Genomic DNA, 24,193 nt, shown 5'->3' with positions numbered 1-24,193 from the left:
GAAATCGAACGATAGATAGACTACGAAATAACTATGACACGGAAGAACAATTGTCGCGGGAAATTCCCGGAAACGTTGCGAATAAAATTCCGATACATCGAAGTAAGGATGTAGCTGTGATGCGAGAACCGAAGAACAATTGTGCTGCGGTTTTTTTTATGACGTGATTAGCTCGCCCTTCGGTGAGATTATGAGTAATGCGTTCTTTAGCACGTTCTCCGCCAGTGGTTCTCGTTCTACCTCTTTCATCCGGTACCTCTTTGCCCTCCTACCCGCCTCTTGTCCTTTCGGGAAGCTGATAGAGACCAGCTTTCTCGGCTCGGTCGTCCCATTAGCGTAATGGCTCTTGCCGTATAGTCTTCGCATTTAACCCGCCGAATTCTCGCTCGTCTCTTCTCCACGCATAATTTCTTCCCCGCGTCTTGAACGTTTCTTAAAATTTTGCTCCTCTTCCCACTCTGTCTCTCCTACGCTCTCGTACTTGCTTTTACACCCCGCTTTCTTCCTATTCTTGCGAAGTACACGCTTTCCTCCTCCTCCGCCCCTGTGTTCGGCCATAAATTTCCGCGGTCGAAGCTCCTTCCGGCTTCCATCGACGTCCGTTTACGGACCTTCGAGGTCCTCGCCTGAGATAACGAAGAACAGACTTCCTGGTGTGTACCGCTTGACCGTGCAAAAGCGACATTTTTGGCGCCTATATTCTGGTGCTTTTGTTTATTTCCCGTTATCGTGCCATTTTTGACAGCAGAGCTGTTCACGGAAGCTTCAATTTACCGGCTCGAGCTGTACGCGAGTAGAATCGAAACGAAAAACGGTTCAGCTCCTAACAACTTCTATGAGTGACTGTACCTACTGCTTGCCAGTACTAAAGTATAAGTTCCGATAGCGAGGGCAGGTTTTAATAAGAGAAGGATTGAGAGGTTCCCGTACCTGCACTACCACGAACCGGTGGGCTCTTTGGCTGTCGCGGGACGAGCAGATAGCAACAATAAATAACTTGTCGTCCCTGTGCTGGCTAAAAGCATCCTACCGATCCTCGTGCGGTGGCCACCTTCACCGCCGTACTCGCTCCAACCGTCTACGCATATCGCCGCTTGTCTTTCTGCGTTTACCGCGATATCGTTTCGCATCGTGCCTATCCTAGCCGGCACGATAATTCGCAGGAACGAAAAACGATATATGCCTCCGCCACACTTTCCACTTGACAAAAGATATATTTCTAACGACGAGGAAATCGCGCGATTCTCGTCAATCGGTTGAACGCCTTTCATTATCGACATTGTCGGCGACGTCGCGAAATCTCGTTGCGCAACGTGGTTCGAGAGACCAGACGGAAGTGGAGCAGGAGAGCGTTAAATTTGGTTAATTACCAACGAAGAGCTCGTGAAATCCTTTTGCAAGCACCGCGAAGGTACGAGAGTAATTAAAGAGATTTGCAACGGGCGTTTTTGCAAACCGCAAATAACCATGCAAACCGTGAGAGAGCCTCGGTACGCTCGAGCTTTCTCAACGCACGCACACATCATCATTCTTACCACCGTACACATGCATCCTACTGTTTTGCACGAGCGGCTGAGGGATCAGCATTTCGAAATCTCGGATAGCGTGAATTTAACGCTCGGCCTGGGGACGGTCGATAACGTATTTGGACGTTGCTGGAAATCGTTTTTTGTTCCTATTGATTACCAGAAAACCCGGGTAATTGGATACTCGTTTGAAATCGTAGTACGATATCCACGGTAAATCGAATTTCCAATGTGATTTTCCGTAGATGTTTCAAGCTGCCGCCGCGTTGATTACGTTACGGAAGAACATTCTTTCTAGCGAAGGAGTTGCTTCGGCTGGTTCGTGACTCAAACGTCAGGGAAAGCTAGGCGGGACCGGGAACGTTGTTTTTCTGCTGTTCGAGCCGATAATTCCCGCTCGCTTATTAATCGAGAAACGGCAATATTCTGAATATACAAATTGCGGCTACGATAAGAGCGTTCAGAAATCAGGCGCATTAATCGGCAAACGATAATAATCGTTATGCCTTATTCGTGGTAATTACCGGTGACGATAATGTAGTACAGCCACGCTTGTAATCACATACTGCCTCGCGGATGTTGCACGAATCCGGCAAACGAACGCGACGCCAATGACAGGCATTAACGAGCGAATTTACGAGCTAGCGGATTATTAAATTTCCAGTGAAAACACATTTTTCGATATAGCGATCGCCGTTCCGAACGAGGCTAAAGAGAAAAACGATGCGTACCGCGACGTCGGGTCTACAAGAGGAAACCGGCAGAGATAAAGCAACTGGAGCGGAATAGAGGAATAGAAGAAAACAGGCGGGGAAAAAGAAAAGATTGACCGGGGGTTGTAAAAGGTTTACGGCTTGGTCGACCGCCCTATTATTTAGAAGAGGGTGATTCGTTCGGTTGCCATTCAGTCGCGATCACTTTTGTTCGGTTTTCAGTATTCTGGCGTAACTCTCTCTCTCTCTCTCTCTCTCTCTCTCTCTCTCTCTCTCTCTCTCTCTCTCTCTCTCTCTCTTTCTCTTTCTCTTCGTCTTGGCGTCGGGGCGAAACGCGCGCATCAAACTTAACTACAGGCTATCGATAACTGCCATTTACCAGACTGCGTCACTTCCGGTTCCCGAAGCGACCACTACCGTTTACGAGTTTACAATCGGATGGGTAACCGCGTTCCGGGCCCTTGTTCGTCGAAAAAGCGCGTCAGTGGCCGAGTCGAACGTGCTATCGCGCAGCATTTTCGTTCAAAACCGATTTCTTTTTCCGCTGGCCGTTTTCTTTTCTTTACGACATTTACATCGTTCGGTTACACCATTATACGCCAACATACTTTCTTAACGGTACGCTAGTTGTCGTTCGATGAGATAGTATAAAGAGGGGAAACTCAATGAGGCGATAATGAGTTTCTCTCCTGCGCTTAAAATAGAAAAACGGAAATCTCCGTTTAAAGTTGATTCGACATTATTGTTGATCGGTAATTCGATTATCGCGACGATTAGATACGCGTTGAATGACTTGTCCTGAGTCCCCGTGTTGAAACTCGTTGTCTAACGATTTCATTTGCCTTGTTAGGCGTGCAGTATCTCGGCATAAAAACCAAGACCGTTCTATTTTATATTACTTCGGCTATTAAATAACCGGTTTATTAACAAGCTATAACAATTTTATCGTGCTCACCATCTAAATTCTAAACAGGCTTCGCTGTCATTTGCACGTCATTGCATACGCGTTTTCCACTCTTCGAGAAGTTCTGTAGGGACGCTTTCGTCAAGATATTCATCAACTGGTCCCTCGTCTTTACCTCCACTTTCTGCAAAGAGTACCATCGATATACATGTTTGTCGCTTTCAGAGAAAAAAATAAGACGCGAGGTGACAAATTCGAGGAATATAGTAAGTTGTCATAGCGAATACTAATTTGTACGGATTCGAATGATGTTTCAAAAAGTATGTGGGTATATATTTAGTATACGGTACATATAAGGTATACGGATGTCCAAATGGATAATGGCTTTACCTTACGTTCACCTTATGATACATCGTGTTATTTATCGTCTTTACTTCCTTTCAATACTGTTTATAGCAGATACAGTATAGCTACAGGCAATATTTGCTGATTCGTATTAAGGAACACACATATACTGTTCTTTTCCTGATACTATGCTAACGAGAGGATGCTTGGATGACCGACATAGCCGTTCCTTTCGTCCAACAATTATACACTTAATCCGCGTACGCTCGGCCTGGTTTTAATAAGTTTATGCTCTAATTAACGTAGTATTGCTCGTTCGCGAAACTTGACGAGTATTTTACGCATTGCGCTAACAGCGGATAATAATCGGATGGAAAAACAGCGAGAGTAAATAATTCACGCCACTATAAAGCTGTTCTCCATGCTCGAACGATCACAGGGTTTTTCTCCCTTGCGCGTACTCACCGTCGACCGCAACAATTATTGTTACCACGTTTGTATCTCGACCAACGCGTCGATAGCGTTAACAGGAACTCATTATCGCGTGCATCTTCGTAAATCCCTCGGTACCTCCTCCTCGATTACAGTAGATTGACCCCGGACAGCGGCAGCCAACCGAACCAAATCAACAAATAAACTACGGACAGATACGGCTCCTTCGTTTTTTACTCCTCGGGTCCGTGTCGAAACATCCAATCAACGCCGTGAACCATTATCGACGATCAAACAGACAATCGAGTTATACAAGCCGTTTCAAGAAGCTGAGATCAAACGCGACGAGTAATACGGTACTCACCGAGCAGAAAGTCTCGAACAAACCGTAGGTTTAAGCAGCAGATTCGATGACAGAGGAAATTCTTATCGATTATGCATCGTTTATCCTCTGTCTGTTACGTGTGTTCAACGTAATCGCCGCCTATTTTTTCATATAATCACGCAATCGTTGAGAGATCTTCGATTCTAATGAGGCAAAATCATTCATTGAACCACGCTCTTCGATAAAATATACCTGCTTTGATGAAAGACACGTGTAGCAGACTTTAAACGGAATATATACATATAGATAAAGTGCGTGTATATGTATGCGTATATATTACCTACACGCGTAACTCTGTAACAAACGATATTTATACTTATCTGTTACATATTTATTCAGATTTTTTTATTTACAATGAACAAGATATGTTACACGTTCCTAGAGTTTGATCCCAACGTTTTGAGAGACATCACAGTCTACATAAATAACGTGAATTAAAATACGTAGAATCCTGACACATCGACTAATCGAGTTTATTAGTTCAGATAGCAAAAAAAAAAATTTCCGCTGACACAATTTCTCCCTTCCCTCGGTTCGTCTCTAGCGCTAAATCGAAAGCCGCTTAATCGCGTGCAAATTAATTCAGAGCAGCGAGTATTTTGTTTGCCGATAAATTAGCCGATTTCCTGCAAAAGGTATACCAAAAAGGTAAACGGATAAAGGTAGTCGAAGAAAAAAGATGACGGAGGAAAAATACCAGCCCCGATAACGTGGTGAGATGTAATATTATGAAGGAGAGACGGAAAATAGAGAGTGGCGATACAGGTAGACGCGATTATTAGATGTTAAGCGGAGTGTTGAAAGTCAGAGGATGATTCGGCTTGGTTCGGCTTGCAGTGTCCGGCAAAGAGCGCACGATGCAGGTTCCGTTTCGTTAACCGTCCATCCCGTCCACCTGCGGAAAAACTGGCGAGGATATGCGGGCGCTATCTTCGTTTGCAGACAAATATACATAAATGTATAAGTGTGCGTCGGTAAGCGTTACGCCAACTTGATGGAATACTCGATTAAACCGCGTACCTCTCTACCCCTATTCTAGTCGATTAATAATCTAGCGTGGCTGAAAAATGCTCGCTTTCAGCTGGCAACCGCTGCCGGTGCGTATTATAAGTTATTAAATGAATTATCGTCAGCAACGTGTCACCCGTGGCGATTGTGCTATTCAAACGATATTATTAAAATACCGGCAATATCGTTAGACGATAACCATAATCCGTGTTCGTTACGACACGTTTGTCTTTTATCGATTACTTTGCATAACTTCCTGCGAACGACGGCTCGTCTAGGTACGTACGAGGCTGACGTTGATCGCGTCGTAAGAGGATACATCGGTTTAATGTCGTCCGGCGACGATCGTACTCGCGATGAACGCGTACGGCGGGCGAGAGCGGGATGAGAAGAGAGAAAAATAGGAAAACCATGGCCGTTTCGCGACAAATTGCTTTATGGCATCGGTCGGCTCAGTCGCGACACTATACATTTCCATGTCGTAAAACCGTGTTATTTAAAGCTTCGATTAATTTTAGCCGGTGGAACGGGTTCGCGCGATTCTATCGGCCGGGTACCTCGGCGTCGGTTGAAATCGGCTGGAATGCGTCTGAATTGGCGTCTCCTTGCCAATCTAGAAACGCGTCGTGGCTAACTTTTAATTACGTCGAACGCATCGAGCGTTATATCTATCTGGAGTTGCACTCGGTGTAGTACCTTGGCAATATAACGCAGATATCGAAGGCATTAAGCGAATTTAGATAAGTCGGTGGTGAACGGTATAGACGAGGTGAGAGGGGAAGCAAGGGTGAAACGGTGGTTGGGTGATGGCGAGGCAGCGATGCGAAATCGCTAAACGAAATCACGAAACTTGGTCGTAAGAAGATGCGAAATGGTAGAGACAGCTGATATACATGGGATAGGCAGGGCAGAGGCTTGGACCAGGGGTTGTCATTAACTGGGAGCTCACTCGAGAGATAACCACTACCTGCCACCATACCTGCGCTCATTTTCCTCGCTATCCCCCTCTCGTTGTCCGCTCGCAACTTGCTTCGGCTCATTACAAAAAGCACGTGAGTTCGCTGCTGGCTATTTATTTCCGAATGGTGCATATCACTTTTCGTAATGGGCCCCGCGAAATTAAAAGTATGCCCTCGGGCACCGAATCGTGCACGCATACCGTTGCATATCATACGGATGCAGCCCACGAGGCCGATACGCGCGCCCTTTCCTCTTTTTTTTTCTTCTGCATCCCGTGTCCCCCTTTTCCTCCATCGTTTCGCGTATATCCCGTCACTCCTTCAACACGTAATCGTTCTCGGTAATTCAATTTCGATCCTGCGTACTCGCGAATATTAATGCAACTATCGTTTTCTTTTTTTAACGTTAATCCGAACTAACTTTTTGCTCGGGCTAAATTTAATTAACCAGCGAAAGTGTATCGATCGGTTTTCGAGGATCCGTCGCGCTCGTTTCATTAATTGTAAAGTCAGTGTCAGTCAGATCGGACAGGGGAAGGTCAGGGTTCATCGCACACCTTTCTTCACGGGCAGCTGCGTTCCTTCCATTAACAAACATCCGTGTTCCAAGATGTTCGACTCCTTTTCTGTTCTTTAGCTTCGTTGCAGGCTAGCTGGTGGAATGCAGCCATGCATGTGAACGAAGCCTGCGCGTAGGACGATGACAAGCAGAGGAAATGAAATTTTGTGGCTAATTGAGTTTAAACGTGGTAGTCTAGCCTTTCCGTAATCGTACAGGTGTTTTCCTCTAGCTAATGCGACCTCGGAACACGCCCCTTTGGAAAAACCACGGCGAGTCCAGATGGGATAAAATTAATACCGTCCGTTCCGTTCGGTCGTATTTTATCCGGCGGGGCGAAACGACACCTCGAACTCAAAGAAATTGTTTTCCAACGACTCGTTTCCATACTAGTTACGGTTGCTGCTGCAAAAACAGCTGACTCGTTCAGTCGTTTTGCACGACATCGCTATTTGCAATTTGCAACGTTCTTTGGTAACGTATGCTAATTTTATTATCTCAGCAACACTGTATTCAATATAGAATGCGCGCATGCAAATTGAAAGCTGTAAAAACGGTGTCGCGGTCTGTGCCTCGCGGGAAGCGATCGAGATTATCATTTCTAATGTTGAATATGTAAATGCATAAATCGTTCGATGAATCGATGAAAACAAGGTGTTACGAGTAACCGAGGCCTAGAGCCAGTTCACACGTGCCAGTTTCCTGCATGCGATAAACACATTGATTTACGGACGCTGCACAGAAGGGCAGCACTTTGACCAGAGGTACGCATAATTCGCAATTATCGAATTGGGGTACGTGCACGAGAAGTACGTTCCCTTCTCTTTCTTTCTTTCTCTCTCTCTCTTTCTCATTATCTATTTATCTATCTATCTATCTATCTGTATATCTACCAATCTATCTTGCTCTTTCTCCATGATAATAACTGCGCGTAATTACAACGCGATGAAACGAGATATCGTTTCTATTTACGAGCCAAAGCAACTTTCTTATCACTTCCGCGTGCATACTCGCCCCGCAGGAAGTCGATCGAACCATCGACGAAAAGGTATAAAAAGTCTACGCGTATATCTGCCGAGATTTTTCTCTTTCCTGGAAAAAGAATACGAACACGGCAGGTCGACTATCGAAAAGTAGAAAAATATATCGGCGCGTCTCACTTGCAATTTCCGATTTCTTGGAACAAGGTATACATGTCCGGATGTGAAACGGAGTGGGTAACCGGATTAAAGGTATCGCTAGTTTTGTCGAGCATGTGACCGTACGAGCGGACGTCTTCATCAGGGAACTACCAATCAGGATGTGTGCTCGTGGACAAAAAGTGGACGGTCCATCTGAAGAAAGGAGCAAATAGAAGGCAAAGGATACAGAAGAAGAGAGAGAGAGAGAGAGAGATAAAGCTAGAGGAGAGAAGAATGAAAGGAAATATACGAGGGACAGAAGTCGAGAGGGACGTGGCTGAAAAGCTTTTAATGGCACCAACGGGCAATGAGAAGACGATCGAGCGGGTAGCTCGAGTCGAGGGAACAATTACCGCAAAACGACGCCGTGGTCGATCTTACGGCTCGTCCAAGTGGAAATCGGAGCGTACGAAAGGCGGGCAAAAAGCGCGAGGTAGGCAGCGTGTCATCGCCGATGGCGCGCGCCTCCCTCTTTAATTCATGAACCGAACGGCAGCTACGAGAACAGAAGATCGGAAGGCAACCGATGATCGGCAACCCGATAATCTTCCAGACTTTCTTGCCTGCCTAGCCGCGGCGTACAGTTGACAGTTGGGGAATCCGCGCGCCGCTTCGATCCTATAAGGTTCCGACACGGACGAAGAAACTTTAGTCGATTCCTCGAAGGTTGCCATGTTTAGGTCGAACACCTGTGCGGACTTTTATGGACGTCTTCCCACTCGGGGAACGACAGTCCCGATCGGAAAAAGAAATCGGTGCTCGAGTGTCGCCAGAAATGATGCATTAAGTGCTTCCGTCGCTCGAGCATCGCGCAAAAACGGCTCGACGCCGATCCGAATCGAGTGCGGCTATTTACGAGTCGAGAGGAAACATTTCAAAATCGTGCACAATTTCTTCGAATAACGTGCGAACGAACGAACGAGCACCATGACTCAACGTAATATAATAACACGCCGGGACGGCTTTGGGCACCGACGACGACGGTGTGCACCGATGCGTTCAACGACAGAATGGAAGAATAATGTCGGGGACAAAGCACTATTTGCTAGTGTGAAACGGTGATAAGTCGTAAAAGTGTGCTTCGTGCGCGACTACGTTGCGAAAGATAGTAGAAAGAGATAGTCTCGTAAGGTGAGTAATTCGAAAAATGGCCGTATTATTATTGTTACTTTGTCGCGCTTATTATTGCTATTATTGTTATTATTATCGTTACTACTATTATTATTATCGAGAGCGGAGTCCGCGACCCTAATTCGACCAGACTACGTTAAAAACCAATTGCGAAAATTGCAATTTCACCTTGTGCCTGTTTTTTCGTCCGGATAAAAGACAAAAGCGCGGTAAGAGGCGAGCAACGAGCAACGACTGAGCAACGAGGAGGTTGACGATATTTGAAAAAAAAGTAAAAAAATAAAAACATGAGGCGGAAAAGAAGGAGCAAGAGAGGAAGGATTCGTGGCACGTTTCGATGACCGCTAGAAAACACAACCTTTCGACTTCGAGGCCCATCTCTCTACTTGTTATATAGCCGGTCGTTCCGTCTCGAGCGGTTGGAGAATTCGTTGACCACCCATCGGGTGGTGGTTTCTGTTGTCGCGAACCGAACGTTCCCCTGGGACCGAGAGGATTGACTCGTCGCGCGCGGATTCTTTGGTAAAAAAAAAAGGCACAGAAGAAGAGGCGGGACGAGGACGGCGGCTTTATGTTAAACGGATTAGACAGCGGAATGCGTTGTCTCGATGAATTGCTCCCATATGCCCGCTAAACGATCGCATTCTCAGAAGTCATCGTGGAATGTCAAGATACGGAGAATCGTGCATCGCGACCGGAATAAACTTCTTCTACTCTAATTGCTCGCGTGACTATGTTCGATGAACGTTGCCAATCGACGTTTGCATTAACGGAGGAAACTACCTACATAGTATAATGCGGCCAGCTTGTTTTTACACGGGTGCAAAACTCTTCTGACAAACGGACGCTCGAGTTCAACGCGTTACTTATCAAGCCGATCACTTAATTACACCATTTCTATATGTTCGCTGGTTTTTACGTTGCGCGGAACCGGCGATACTTTCTAAGTCTCTAAATTAGAAGGGAAAATTCAAATTTCAAACTGGTCTCGGGACATACCGACTAATTAGAGCTTTTCGACGGGCACCAATGAAGAATGCGTTGCTACGAATGGGCACGTGGCTCCACAGCGTGCGCCAATCTCAGATAACATCTAAAAAAAGGTTCTCGATCCTAATTCGAAGTGTGGACACCATGAGACCTTATTTGTATTTCGTACCTACGGCGACATTCCACGTCACAGATAACATCCGATGATCCTACGAGGTGGGGCGAAAACGACGCGACACCGCAGGACGCGGCACCCATAACCGTCTTCCTCCTCGGGGACCTCCGTCGTAGAAACTGGCGTGTTTCAACGATCGAACAGACTTGCAGATCCCTTCCTCGTATTTTCCTCGATCTCTCTTGTACGCGTTCGTATTTAGAAAATACCGGATAACCCGCAGCTGGAGAAACTAGGAGGGGCGAGGAAACGGGAGCAAGAGCGAAAAAATCGAGAAACTCGCCGCGGCCTATCGTTCTGCGTTAGATGGCAATCGGTCGTTTGTCCCGTCGTCGAAGAAAATTACACTGTGCCGAAAATCCGGCAAATTCGAAGTACACCCGAGGATCGTTGAATTCCTGTGCAGCGGTGGCCGGCTACGAAAAAAGATTCGAAGCGACGTTTTGACCGCCACTGTCGAAGGACGTGCACATATCTGTAGTCGAGAGTGGTCCTGAGGACTCGGATTAATCGGGGACAAGGCAAGCACATTACCGTGGCTCCAGATAGCAGTAGGATAGCGCCACGAAAACCACCGTGAAACTCCGAGAACCCGACACCCGGGTTCGTTGAAAGCCCGTGGTAGAGCGGCCTGTCGACGAGAGAAAGACACCGGCAGGCCGAAATGGAGAGAGAGAGGCTAAATTGGTCCCTGGGCCTCCACCGAATCTGTGACGGGTTAATCCTCCCGGGTTCCACGAAGCAGGAGAGAAGAAGTTGCCCGCGGGAGAAGATTAAAGAAAAGGAACTGCGGCAGAGAGATGGAATTGGAATCGGAAACTTCTGTTGTTGGGAGAATTTTTGCTACGTCTGGCCGATTTCTACGGATCACGATCAACCACCGCGAGCACGGACCACCAGAGTTTTCTGCCTAAAAATATTTTTCCGATAAACGATTCGTCGAGAACGCTCGTTCAGGAATTTTACATCGTAATTATCTAGAAACGATTCGCACGACAATTCTAAGATCGTATCTAATTGTCGCGCGTGTGTACCAGAGACACGCGTGTACGACAGAGATCGCGCTCGGCCTGCGTATACTACAGCTATAGAGGATATCCTGCGTCGTGTACACTTAACGACGATTCACGGCTACCCTGACTAATTATTCCGCTGTCGCGGGACCTCGCGTAGAATGCAAGGGTCATGCAGGTTGTCGCCTCGATGCGCTCGGCAGGCTTTCGGAACGCGATTAAAAGGACGCATGTCGCCGCAAACGATGACAACTACTACCACTACCATTCTCTGACTGTAGCCACGACGATCCTTATCGAGCGGTACACACACAATTGCGGTACTCGCTCGTTTCCTGTATCTACCGGAGCATCTTGGGACTTGTACACAATAGCGTTGGTGGTTAGTAACGATCGAAGTTTGTTGCCATCTCCGTGGATCGTTTCCACGATGTTGATGGATTACGATCTCATCGTGTTTGCGACAGATAAGAGTTGATTTCAACGTGTCTGTTACAAGCGTCTATTTGCTAAAACATTATGTTTACGATTACAATTTCCATGCAATCCTTGGACGCTGTTTCAAAGGGCAAAAAAACCCGAGAAATTTTTGCTTAGTAGAAAAACGCGATCGAGTGGAAAATGGAGACTGTAAGAGATTGGAATAACTATCGAAAACGAAACGGATTAACGATCGTAGATGATATTGAAAATGCGACGATATCGCTTTACAAAGGAAGAGGTAACGCGAACGACTGGGGAACTGACTCGGCGCGATGTAAAGGGAACGGCGCTAAGAATGTCAAGGTGCTGCGGTGACTCGAAAATTGCTTGCGCGAGTGTGTGGTCTGTGCACTAATGCGCTTTAATTGTGACCCTCTGCAACGCGCGGCAACTCCTTCTTTTCCACCGGTTTACTACCGCGCAACACACTCGAACAGGGAAAGGCTGACGTAAACGTAGCACGGCGCGGCGCGGCGTACGTGTACAAGATGCACGCAACAACGCGATACCTGGCTTGCGCGATTGTGACATCGGGTTAAGATAGGTGCAGTTACGGAAATTGAATAATAATTGCAGACCTCGGTCACCCTTCTCCCTTCCTTCAAACGCCGCTTCCATAGCGCGGCAACGGTTCAAGGGAAGAAAAAAGAAAAAGTCTAATAACCCTGCTCGCCTCGCTAGTCGCTAGGCCACGCTCCTCTGGCCTATCTGTCGATCTCCTTAATTAGAATTCCGTTGGAAAGGCGAAAACAATGGTACGCCAAGTGCCGGTAGTCCGCGAGAAGATGGTCTATACTCTCAGACCTTGCAACGTCATCCGATGTTCGTGACTAGTGGATTCCTCTCGTCCTATGTCTATTTACTTTTTCACGTTGGCGATCCGAAATTTTCGAGTTTCGATGTTTAATCGAGTCGCCCGTGACTCGCCAGAAATAATAGTTAGAGGGGGAAACAGGGATAAATTAGAAGATCGAAGAACGGTGGTACGTGGTACATTGTCTTGTACGATATATGGCTAGATCCCGAGGCTATGATCGATAGCTAGATAAAGTATCGCGGAGGTAGAGTAATCGGCCCTTAACCGTCGTACATAAATCAAACGACTTCATTCACGACGAAAAGAAACAACGTTTCGTACGATGTATGCGACATAACGATGCGTAAGTGGATTTGGAAAACCGGTAGAAAACCTGATTACCGCTTTCTCGTTCCCTCCTCGGTTTCTACGGGCAATAGCGCGCGCGCGCGCGCGCGCAACCGCTGGCCGCGTTTAATGAAGTGGCCTCTGTAGTTGCTCGATAATTTATGAGCTCGTATTAATTACGGAAATATCGGGTACGAAAGTGGATTGATTTTACCGGACGGTCGAAAAGTATCATAATATTGGTAAATGGAAACGAAGGAACGAGCGAACGACCTGACTGCAAACACGTTGTAGCCTGTCGAAGGTTGTTGGCGTTATAAAGTTTTCAATTTCTTTTTCGCGGCCGCGCTATTCATGCGAGAAGAGATTCCAGTTAATGGCCAAGATCGGTCTGCGGAGAGGCGGCATCGAACTTACAAGGTGAAATTTGCCAGACCGCTTCCAAAAAGCTGCCTCATTTCTTGATTACACCGTCGGTATACGGTTCAACAATTATGCAAAACAGCCGTCCTTTTATTCGCGCCCCGGTGCATCGTCCCGCAACGCTGTTATTATTCTCTCGAGAGAACAAAAAAACGTTGCGACGAATAATGCACTTCCGCCACAGAACTATACCTAATAATTCCTGCTGCATTCAACGTGGTAACAAACGAGAATGACATTACCGAATAACAGCATTATCTTTTTAAACGTTCGCCTTTACCGTCACGTTAATTAACGTGTATCGTGGATGGCCGCGTACTTGCGAACACACAGCTAGTCCTATAAGTTAAGCGCCTGTATCATAAACTGCTATAATTCTGCGGATGTCAAAAAACTGGACGACAACGACGATGACGGTCTTCCGCCGTAGAAAATGTCCTCGTGGTCGTCGTTGTGGATATTCGTAGCTGGCAAGCGAACACGGTCGGTGATTCTTTTTCCGTTGCGTAATACACGACGCAAGCTAATGCGATTAAAAAGGCATTACGATTACGTTCAATTATTAACAATTAGAAGAACGGCAAAAAACATAATTACCCGCCATTAATCAACAAGCCTGCGCCCGCTTCTTCGCAACCGTTTATACCTATCTCCGTTTCGCACGCGCGTCTTCTTTTCTTTCCTGCTTGCGTTACCTATCGTCCCACCATATCCACTACCACCACCTATCCGCCAACGATTACCTTAATTCACAAATACCGCGAAATGTTTACTCTGTGGAAAATAACTCTGAAAGAATAGCGAACAAGGCCGAAGATAATACCAAAAGATAAACGCGATAACTTAATTTCATGACTAAAACATGCCTATTGACTAACATGGTTCAACCGATCAACCGTTCAACGCGGTCGGTGCCGCGTCTTAAATTTCACGATTGCGAATCCTTTAATTTTCCAATTTAGAAATTGCTCCATTTTTTTTCAATTTAAAAAGGTCTCCGAGCTTCTTAAATTTCGTACGACCGAATTTCCAAGTTCTTCGAGTTTCGCGTTTGAAACGTTCCACTCGAATCTACATTGCGAACGTAAGAAGGAGACTCCGTGATAATTATTCATCAGATTCTGTTACACGTCAGCTACGATCGGTTAAGTAATACGCGATCATAGTTACAAGTAGTCGGAGCTTGTGTTTGAAATTTATCGTCGGTACTGCGAGTAATTATCGGTTTCTATAAAAGTTTTTCAACGCCTCGCATGCGCGCAATTTTCCACGCATGAAGACCGTGATACGCCAACTGGGGAAGCGCAGCAACGCTGCAATTTAGTAATTAATGGTGACATTGCGGATAATTAACTGCCGTAAATAATTGTAATTGTACTTAAGTTCTATCCGTTGGTCGCGACTATGCTGACGAGGGAAAAAAGAAAAAGAAAAAAAGCGACGAATGCACCGTTGCGTGTTCTTTACTGGCAAACCTAGCCCATCTTCATCGCGGTCGTCATCGCCGTTGTCGACAGTACCCGAGTCCGGTCTCGCTTTGTTCAAGCAAGGATGAGCCTGTTCTTGGAACTGCTACGAGGACGAGAGACTAATGCACGTAACAACAAATACGACACATGTACGTACGTATTATATGGCAAATACGATTAAGGGAAATACTTTCAAAGGTACTCGATAAACGGTAGGAAAAAATGGAACCGATTGTTATGCTGGGAGGATACGAGCGTAATTCGCATCGTACGATCTATGAAAGTTCATTGAACCGATCTTAATAAGAAACGAGAGGCGCTATCGGCAATTTATGACAAGCCAACTACGCGTTCCCGTAGCTGTGTATTTAGATGTAGATTAGGATGCGTGCAATTATGTTAGTGCGCTAGTAAATTGCACATCGGTGCCCAGCGTGATTTATCGTGCGTACCACGCACCTTTCAGGATCGGCTTAATGATCGTTTGCAGATCATTATCAGCAATCGACGTAAAGAAAGTTGCGTTCGTCGAATCGGCCAAGACTCGCGATTCTCGATTATCCGAACACCGATAGACACCGAAAGGTTCGCGAACGCGTTTTTACTATACGTCGATTCTATGACGTCTCGTCTTTACGACATACCAACGCGTCTCACTCGAATTTTTTGTTCGGTTCAAAGATCACCTTGCCTCTCGTTAAGCATTAATATATTACACGCAATTTGTAACAAAACGAGTACGCCGAGTGGCGGAGCGTGGATCGAACAAAAATATCGCCATTACACGTGTCCGATTATCGTCTACGAGAATCATTAACATCCTCCTTTCGGTTCGAAATACGAGCGGAACGGTACGGTTTAACAGGCAGTACGCGGCCAGCAAAACGGATAAACCAGCACGTACTGCTGGGCTTCGCTTTTATTCGCCAGTTCGGGACATAGACTCCCTCTCTCTCTCTCTCTCTCTCTCTCTCTCTCTCTCTCTCTCTCTCTCTCTCTCTCTCTCTCTCTCTCTCTCTCTCTCTCTCTCTCTCTCTCTCTCTCTCTCTCTCTCTCTCTCTCGCGATCAAGAGGTTCCTTTGATATTCGAATGATCGATGATCATCCAATTTTCCTGACGTCGACAAATTATTTCAACGCTATCTCTCTATCGTTAATTGATTTTACGGACTTCAATCGTTAATTCAGCTTACTCCACGTCTAATGGAGTAATTTGCAAATTATAGTCGTGCCGTCTCGAGATTTTCATCAGAGTCGGGAAGAACGAAACGCACGATCAACGTTACAACACACCGCGTTCCAGGAATTAACCAACGCGCCACGTAATTATCGTTGGATTTACCTGAAACGAGCAGAGTTAGAGGTAGCGCGCGGCTAATTTTTTAATCGTTTCGCGTATATAATGTAAGTCTGGTAACGATCACGCGTACCTACAATTTGATGGAAGGTTGAGCCGGAATAAATCGCGTGTGCCCGCAAATTGAATCGTTCGCTCGCGTCGTAAAACGAGATCGCGTTTTATTACAACTAGAAACACTAAAAATATGTTACGCGATTCTTGCCCAGATAAATAAAATGGTATCGTTCTCGCGGTAGAGTTAATTACTGGAAAGCAATTGTCTACCGACTTATTACGCATCTAACAACGAATGCATACAACTTCGTGCGTTCATCGTTTAATCGCTGGAAATGCTTTATTACCCAGCAAGAGCAACGGTTACGAACATCGTTTCCTTTATTATGGCAGAAAATTGCGCTCTTTCCTATCGAATACTTTCGTACGACGTCTTATCAAACGAGAAAAAACGTAGTCGTTCTTACGTAAGATCAAACTCCTAGTTTCCATTCAACGATCTGCGAAAAATCAAACCGAGTTATAACGTTGAAACCGAATAACGAATCGTGATAATTCGCGGTTACTGAGAGACGATATTACAAAAGGATCGTCGATGTTTCGGTTGTTCGTTAAGCGATCGAATTAATGACGTAACGAAGTTTGAGAACATCCAACTGTGAAATTCGATCCATTAACGATCTAATTGAACGTTATTGCATGTTGAGGATAAACTTGCGATAATTACGGTATAACTGCTGGCATCGTCGATCGTTTCTCTGTTCGAATTCGAATGGCGTATATCGTCGCAGATGTTCCATGGGAAACTCTCGCCGGTTCGACACCCATTGGACGCGAATAAGAGAAATAAGAAAAATTCGTTGTTACCAACTTAATTACTTCTTACGATCGAGTGTAAGATAATTCTCGTAATGTGCAACGTTAGGTAGGTAGATAATATAGAGGTAACACGTGTGTGTCTGTGTATATATATATATATGTATATATATGTGTGTATATATATCTGTGTGTGTGTGTATATAAATATATATATAGAAGCGGTTATAACAGGGACTCGGCTCACTCGTCCCTCTTTTCTTTGCCTCGTCTCGCCTCGCCACGCCTTGCATCGACACGGCTTGAGTGTTCGCCTCGCCTCATCTCCCCTTTTACATCTTTTAATACTTCTGCGCGAACCTCTTCATTGTTGCAATTACTATCGGCCAGTCGATGTATTATACGGGCTAATTAATTCAGCTGGAAAGCTTAAAACGCATGTGCGGGCGTAACCTGCATCCGGAAGGTAAATATCAGCGGTTATCGGGAGCGCTATCGCGTGAGCAGCCAGCGGCTACAAAGGATTGCCGATAATTCGTAATTGCTTGTTATTATCGTGCCGAGAAATCGAACACGTTCAACCGTCGCCGGTTCTTGTCACAGGATGCATTGATGCGTCTATTAGCGAGAATTTGCAAGTATGATTCGATGCAAAAACATCTTCTTCGCTGTAACGCGTCCCGGTACGCCGACGTCTCGATTCCATGATTCGTACGCATCAACGCACTCTTCGGAATAACGATGATTTTCTGCGCTGTAAATAGCTCTGTAGTTTCATTCATGCCGCTCGCTCGTCGCGAATTTTTATATCCGTACGCCCCCTTATTTACGTAGTTAAGCTGTTACGCTTTTTGCAAAGTTGGATTCGCGCGAGCAACAGTCGCATCGCGCGATACATACTATCGTGCGAAGAAACGCAGGTTTTTACGCGGATGTAAGGGATCGCGATAGAAAATCGTGGAAAATTCTCGAGAAGTTGGTAACTGAAGATCATCGTTCCAACGTACTGTACGCCTATTATAACACATCCGCGAGAAATATACGCGGCCTCAATGAGTCGGCTAATTAGTTTATTACGCCGCGCTAATTTGTATGCCCATAAATCGCGATCGTATATACACAGAACACGTAATGTACCAAATGAATGTGTATACATGTATAGAAGTTGACTGTTTCAAACACGTGCAAGGCTCTTAGTAGAGTGTAAATATGACAGAAATGACGAACAGAAAATACAAATATGACTAGCAAGATTTTCAAACCGCTCTCCGGGAAATCATTCTATCTGAACCATCTAATCGAGCGTGACGCATCTAATCGGGTATTTGCGATACGCTGTAACTACTCCCAATTGACCGAGTGAATACGAATTAACATTGGAAATTTTTTAACACGAACGATGAATTAATAACGAGACAATTAGAAAAAGGCACCAACCGAATCGATCGTCGATCCAGCGAACTTTTCCTTCTTCGAGTACCGGTTATTCCGGTTTCTCTTTTAATTCGAAAATCAAAATTAGACCGGAAAACTGATAAAAATGTGGAAAAGAAACGAGTCTCTCGACGAAGACTCTGACGGGTTCGTTCGGGAAGCTGAACGCGAGGGTTTCTCTCTCGAGTCGGGGGAATCTCGAGTTTGCGCGCCAGCCACGAACAGTCGCTTCCTCCCTCCGTGAAATTACAGTGTTTACGCGAATTAGATTTTGGTTTCGGTAATTTTCAGTTAATAACGAAGCGAACTGGCCAACGAACGAACGAGCATTAAGTGCGGCTTCGAGCCCATTAATGCTATTATAATGTAAAAGGCTACCTACGCGTTCCTCTCTTACTCTCCTTCTCTATCTGCGAGCAGCCACAACACGAACCTGCATGTACGATGCTACGCGCATTCGATGTTTATGGCGAAAGCTAATAAAAATGAAAAGGAAACTTTGCCAGCCTTAGATCTCGCTTATCGTTCGCATTACGTTCAGGCTACCTGCATTATAAACTCATTTCCGATAAATCGGCCCAAATAAAAACAGCTGCTAAAGCCTGTACAAACCGCTTTGGTCTATCCTTTTTTTCCTTCTCTTTCCTCTGGCTGGCCGCGTGCCGTGCCTTGCTCTTGCTTGCACGACTTTGATTTCGAGCTATCGTATCGAATCGCCAAAAAACAAATTTTCTTTCAACTTTTTAAATTCTACATCGATTCGCGTTTAGAGTAGATACCGGATAATAACAACGATCCGCGAGTTTCTAACTATCTGTTGGAGCGACGAGATTTCAATAATATTGAATCAAGCGGCAAACGAACTTGACAAAATTTATTAAGCACCGAAAACCGGTCCGAGCAGTAAAATACCATTGCAAATTACGAATGGGAATTATCAGTAGCAGCTTGTAAGCACGCGGTAGGATCCTTCGGCTGCTATGTCCATGTATCGATCGCGCGTGAAAATGATTCTGGTCGTTACAAGCAAATCGAACGCTGTTACATGATCACTCACAGCATCGAACGTGCCGAAGTGTGGGCTTGTAGGGATCATTAATGCAGCAAGGTCGGTGAAAGGAACGATAGCTCTGTCCTTCTCCGTATCCCTCTGTCTCGGTGTCTCCGTCTCTGCGTGTCCGCGTGGTCGTACATATAATCCGATTCAAAAACAACTGACCGATCTCGAGTGGTGAACGATCATCGTTTAACTAATATCGGCGACACCTTGATAACCGTATCTTCTAATTACGCGATTCTTTTTAATTTGACGCGTCTGTTCTTGTCGATGGTCGCGAACGCCGCCTCTCCGCTCGGTTTGCTCACGCACTTTTGAAATAACCTATATCGTGCGTCATATATCCGATTCTAGTTCTATGAAGGTACAGTGGCTGACATTGATGCTAGGTGAATGGTTGGAGCACTCGCAATTTCCATTAGGGATTTCTCCACCTTTTAACGGTGCCTTCTATCGAAATCAACGACGGTAAAAAACGCGATTCAGACGAAAGAAATTGCAGCGGCTCGCAAGAAGCTCGTCTCCGACGGAAGCTAAACCAACAGGATTTCCCTATCCAGTCGGAGAATCCAGTTTAAAACACTGATAACTCGACACGAACGTGTACATGTTGCCCGTTAAATTCAATTGCAACGGTCGCAATTCGTTGGAAAATAACTTTCACTGACTTTGCATGTGAAGATGGAGCGGGTCTCTGATAATCAAGTGACAGGGTGATCCACGAATAAAGACAACTTTCTGATCGCAGATCATTCGATACGAGGAGGAGGAGGAGGAGGAGGAGGAGGAGGAGGAGGAGGCGGCGGCGAGCACGCTGTCCCGCAGACAAGTCCTGCGAGCAGCACGAGTAGCTCGAGCCAGGTGACTCAGGTGAGCCTACAACAGGTGAGCCAACAAGCTCACCAACAACAATCGGTACCGCCACCTACTACGACGACACCTCAATCTACTCAGATGGGAATCTCTACGGAAGAGGTGAGGACCGAGGAAGAGAGCAACCACCCTAGAGCAGCGCCGACCAGCCCTGAAAGTGAAACCGAGGTCGACGACTTTGCACCGAAAAGGAAACAACGCAGATATAGGACTACCTTCACCAGCTTCCAATTGGAGGAACTCGAGAAAGCTTTCTCGAGAACTCATTATCCCGACGTGTTCACCAGGTAAGTCCAGTAAAACCGATACACGCAATGCTGTTCTTCCAAAGTAGCGTTGCCAGCGAAAATGCGGAAGCGCTATCGTCTAATATCTACGAGGTCGAAAATATGGAATCCCCGACATGTTTCCTATCCAAATTGTCCTTCTTCGGTAAGCGTCCGGGGCCGTCTGTTACAGCTGATATTCTTATCAGCTTCTGCTCGTGTCCCTCCTGGAGGTCTAGGCTACTCTAGACGATACAGGAGGTGTCTAATCGCGTTCGCCAGGTTTCCCGTGTAACGGGATCAAGATACGGCAAGAAGTTGCAGCGCCAGCTATTAGCTGCTATCGAGCCGAAATATTTCGTGACCAGCGACTACCGTGCGCTTTTCACCAACGTTTACGGAATCGTTTCAAGCGAAATTACGATCCTCAGCAACGGCTTATCCTTCTATTCGAAAATCTGCTTTTTAATGGATTCCATAGTCGAACGAATTTACGATGTACAGGTAGACCTTGAACGTGGTCGTAAAACAAACCCGGGTGTTTTGCTCATGACGTATATCTTACGGAATATCGAACGACCTATTGTTAGTAAAATTCTCTTCGTAATGTTTCCGTCATACTTTTTCTTCGAACGATTTATATGCGCAACCTTCTCGAAATAGCGAAAGGAGTAACTCGAGATATACGATGAAACGCGATACTAGAAAAATCCTAATTCCCACGATGATGCATGATCGACGAGGTTGTTAGCGGAATCCGGGAAAGCTCGCGAGATCTATCGATTCAGGGAAACGGTATATACGCACCCATCGATCATCTACTTTTCCCGTTAGCGTGGATCGTCTTGTAAATTCTGTTGCGCCGCGTCAAAACCATGGATTCGCGTTATTAAGTTCCCGGCTGTTGGATCCAGTTGCATAGAGTAACGTGTCGGCAACGGACTGTAGCGCAATCTATCCGAGTAACTTTTTCTTTCATCTCCTTTTTCTCTGTAGCTTCTTTCATAGCCTGGAACACCCGGTAGGTAGTTAATAGCGGTGTAATCGCTCGTAATAGGTCCAGTCCTGCGGCCAGGGTATGGGTTCTCGTAATTAACCAACAGGGGATATGCAGAAGAGCGACTGTACAGGTATACAGCTAAGGTGTTCCATTGATAGAATAGACGCGCGATTAAAATTCGCTACGAATTCACAGCTCGAAACGGAGAAAGAGTTCGCTGGTTAAAACATATGCAGACTGTAGACGCGTTGACAAACAGCGTACAGCAACGATGCAACGAAATATTTAGCAGTCGTGCAAGGAATATTTAGCAGCCGTAACGCATGGATACTTTGAGTAAAAATTTCAAGGGCTATCTTATTATGGCCGTGCCGGACAGACGAGTGGACCCGACTGCTTATCGAAAAATTCCAAGTCCAGGCTCGCGTCTCGAGATAAAGCCTAATGTCCGTGGCATCTCGACGACGTGAAACCCGTGTCTGATCCGCTCCTCTCCGACGACTCCCGACCACTTTTACTTTCTTCGGAAAACACCGATGGTAAGGTTAATTTTGCAATTTCCGAGGAGAGCGCGGCGAATAGATGGCGTGGTTCGATAAAGAAATCGATCAATTTTTGTACGTAATTTCGCCTTGCCAGCGTAATCCACAGTTTCGTAATCGTGGATCATTTCCTCTTCGCGTCAAGTCGTGCCATATCTTTTTGCCGTTTTCATATAAATTAATCCCTACCTCGGTCGTACGTTTCTTGCTTCTCCTCTCTCGATACCGTGTTGGAGTATTAATTTCACACTAATTGGATTTTATGGTCGCTTAGGTTTATTGACTAGCTGACCGAGAGGAGGTAAGCCTCGCTCGATCGCGATGCATATTCATTAGGTGCTTTTACGAAGGAGAGTATGCGATTGGTTCTATCGAAAGCTACTCCGATCCCGTTGCCGATTGCCTTCTCTGCGCAATTTTCATCAAAATTGAAAAGCGCCTCGTGAACGCGCGTGGCTTTAAAATGTCGATCGATCGTCGAACGTCTCGACCGATCGAATTGTCCCGATCAACGAGGTCAAAGAAATCTGTACGATGAAATATCTAGATACGCGAGGATGTTGTAAGCCTTCAAACGCAGCCACTTACTTTTACGAGCTCTTAAGATCTAATTTAGATTAGAATCGTGTGGCTCGAGCTACCGTGCCTCGACTAATCATCCGACGGAACTCTCTTCTCTTACCGGACAGAATAGCTCGCTATTGGTTTTCATTTTTTTTTCTCCCCCTCCTTCTCTGGCTTCTCTTCGTTGTTTTTATCACGAATAGACTTCTAGGACGTAAGCGAAGATACAAATGGAGAAAAAGAAGCCCGTATCGTATATAGAGCTGCAGTTTCACTTATAAAATTTATCGTTGGTTCGAAACGCGGTTTCAAAGGATCCACCTGTTTCAGAAATGGCAGAACTCGGTTCTCGGTAAATCATTCCGAAGAATACCTTTATATCCGTGGGGTGGGTCGGTGGTGAGTTTAATAAGGATGATTGTTTCCAGTGATCCGTGGAACGGAACCAGTTCCACGGATCTCTGGCTACCTTCTCGATCCTGTCCTTCTCTTCGTCCCTGCCCACCTCTCCACCCTTCTCTCCCACCTTTCCTCTATACCCTGTCCTGGCTTGTAACTTCTGTCATTAATCGACCGACGAGTCATGCTCCCGATTAGAAATACCGCCAGCCTCTTCGTTCCGTTATTCGTTTCTTGGCAAATGAGATTAGTGGCCCTGTGATCGCTAATTAGAACGACTCCACGCTCGAAAATCAACGCCGCGGTCGTCCTCTCTAATTTTCGCTGCTTCTCTTATTGTTCGTTTCGTTATGCGAGCGTAATCGACGATCCCGTTGCGCTTAATCCTTTTTTCTGCTTTTTCGCTTTAATCGCAGAACCGAACTTTTTGCGAGAACTTCCTACCCGACCGACCCATCTTCTTTTCCACGATTCGCAGCCGAAGCGTTCGAAAGGAACGGACGTCGGAGGCTTCTAGAGAGACTCGTTCGCGATTCGATCGACGACAGTGTAGCTAATCGGTAATTGGCCCTTCACGGCGTACGCGTGTTAAGCACATATTACGCACGCATTTCGCACGCATTACGCGACCGGCTACCGACTTTGTTTTCTCCTTCTCTCTCTTTCTTTCCCTCTCTTTCTCTTTCTCTTTCTTTATCTATCTATCTATCTATTTGTCTATGTCTCTCTTTCCATCACGTCTCCACCTAACGCGATCAAAGCGGTCAAATCGAGGCGAAAACGCAGGTGAATTTCGATGGTTTACCTGCACCACGAGACTCTAATTTCGGGACATCCCGTTTCCGTTATTACGATTACGGCAAATTAATTTCCCTGCTATGCTTTTCTTAGGAAAGCGACTGCCACGCTACCGTCGAAATAGTCCGTAATGCCGTGTCATTCCATCGGTAATTGCCGTTTCGAACACAACATTCTAGCAGCAGTCGAGACGTATGATTTATACCGAGATTAATGGCAAATTCCAAGGGTTGTTCGTTGACCAACCCGA

General features: G+C 45.8%; 1 protein-coding gene across 3 annotated transcripts in view; it reads left to right on the top strand.

Annotated features, from left to right (window-relative positions):
* The window catches only part of LOC126919180 (homeobox protein aristaless-like), a 62,552-nt gene that overhangs the window by 28,911 nt on the left and 9,448 nt on the right, over window positions 1-24,193 (top strand). Inside the window, exons 2-3 of one of the 3 annotated variants that reach the window (XM_050727966.1) lie at window positions 20,250-20,371; window positions 20,456-20,661. In XM_050727966.1, the coding sequence (XP_050583923.1) occupies window positions 20,250-20,371; window positions 20,456-20,661 (328 nt within the window). Of the gene's footprint in view, window positions 1-574; window positions 14,990-20,249; window positions 20,662-24,193 lie in introns of those variants that run through there. The other 2 variants (XM_050727965.1, XM_050727964.1) reach the window with 2 other exon arrangements.

This window comes from Bombus affinis, chromosome 8 (assembly GCF_024516045.1).
Source record: "Bombus affinis isolate iyBomAffi1 chromosome 8, iyBomAffi1.2, whole genome shotgun sequence".
NCBI lineage: Eukaryota > Metazoa > Arthropoda > Insecta > Hymenoptera > Apidae > Bombus > Bombus affinis.
Note: the sequence above shows the minus strand (reverse complement) of the source record. Positions and strands in the feature narration are given on the sequence as shown.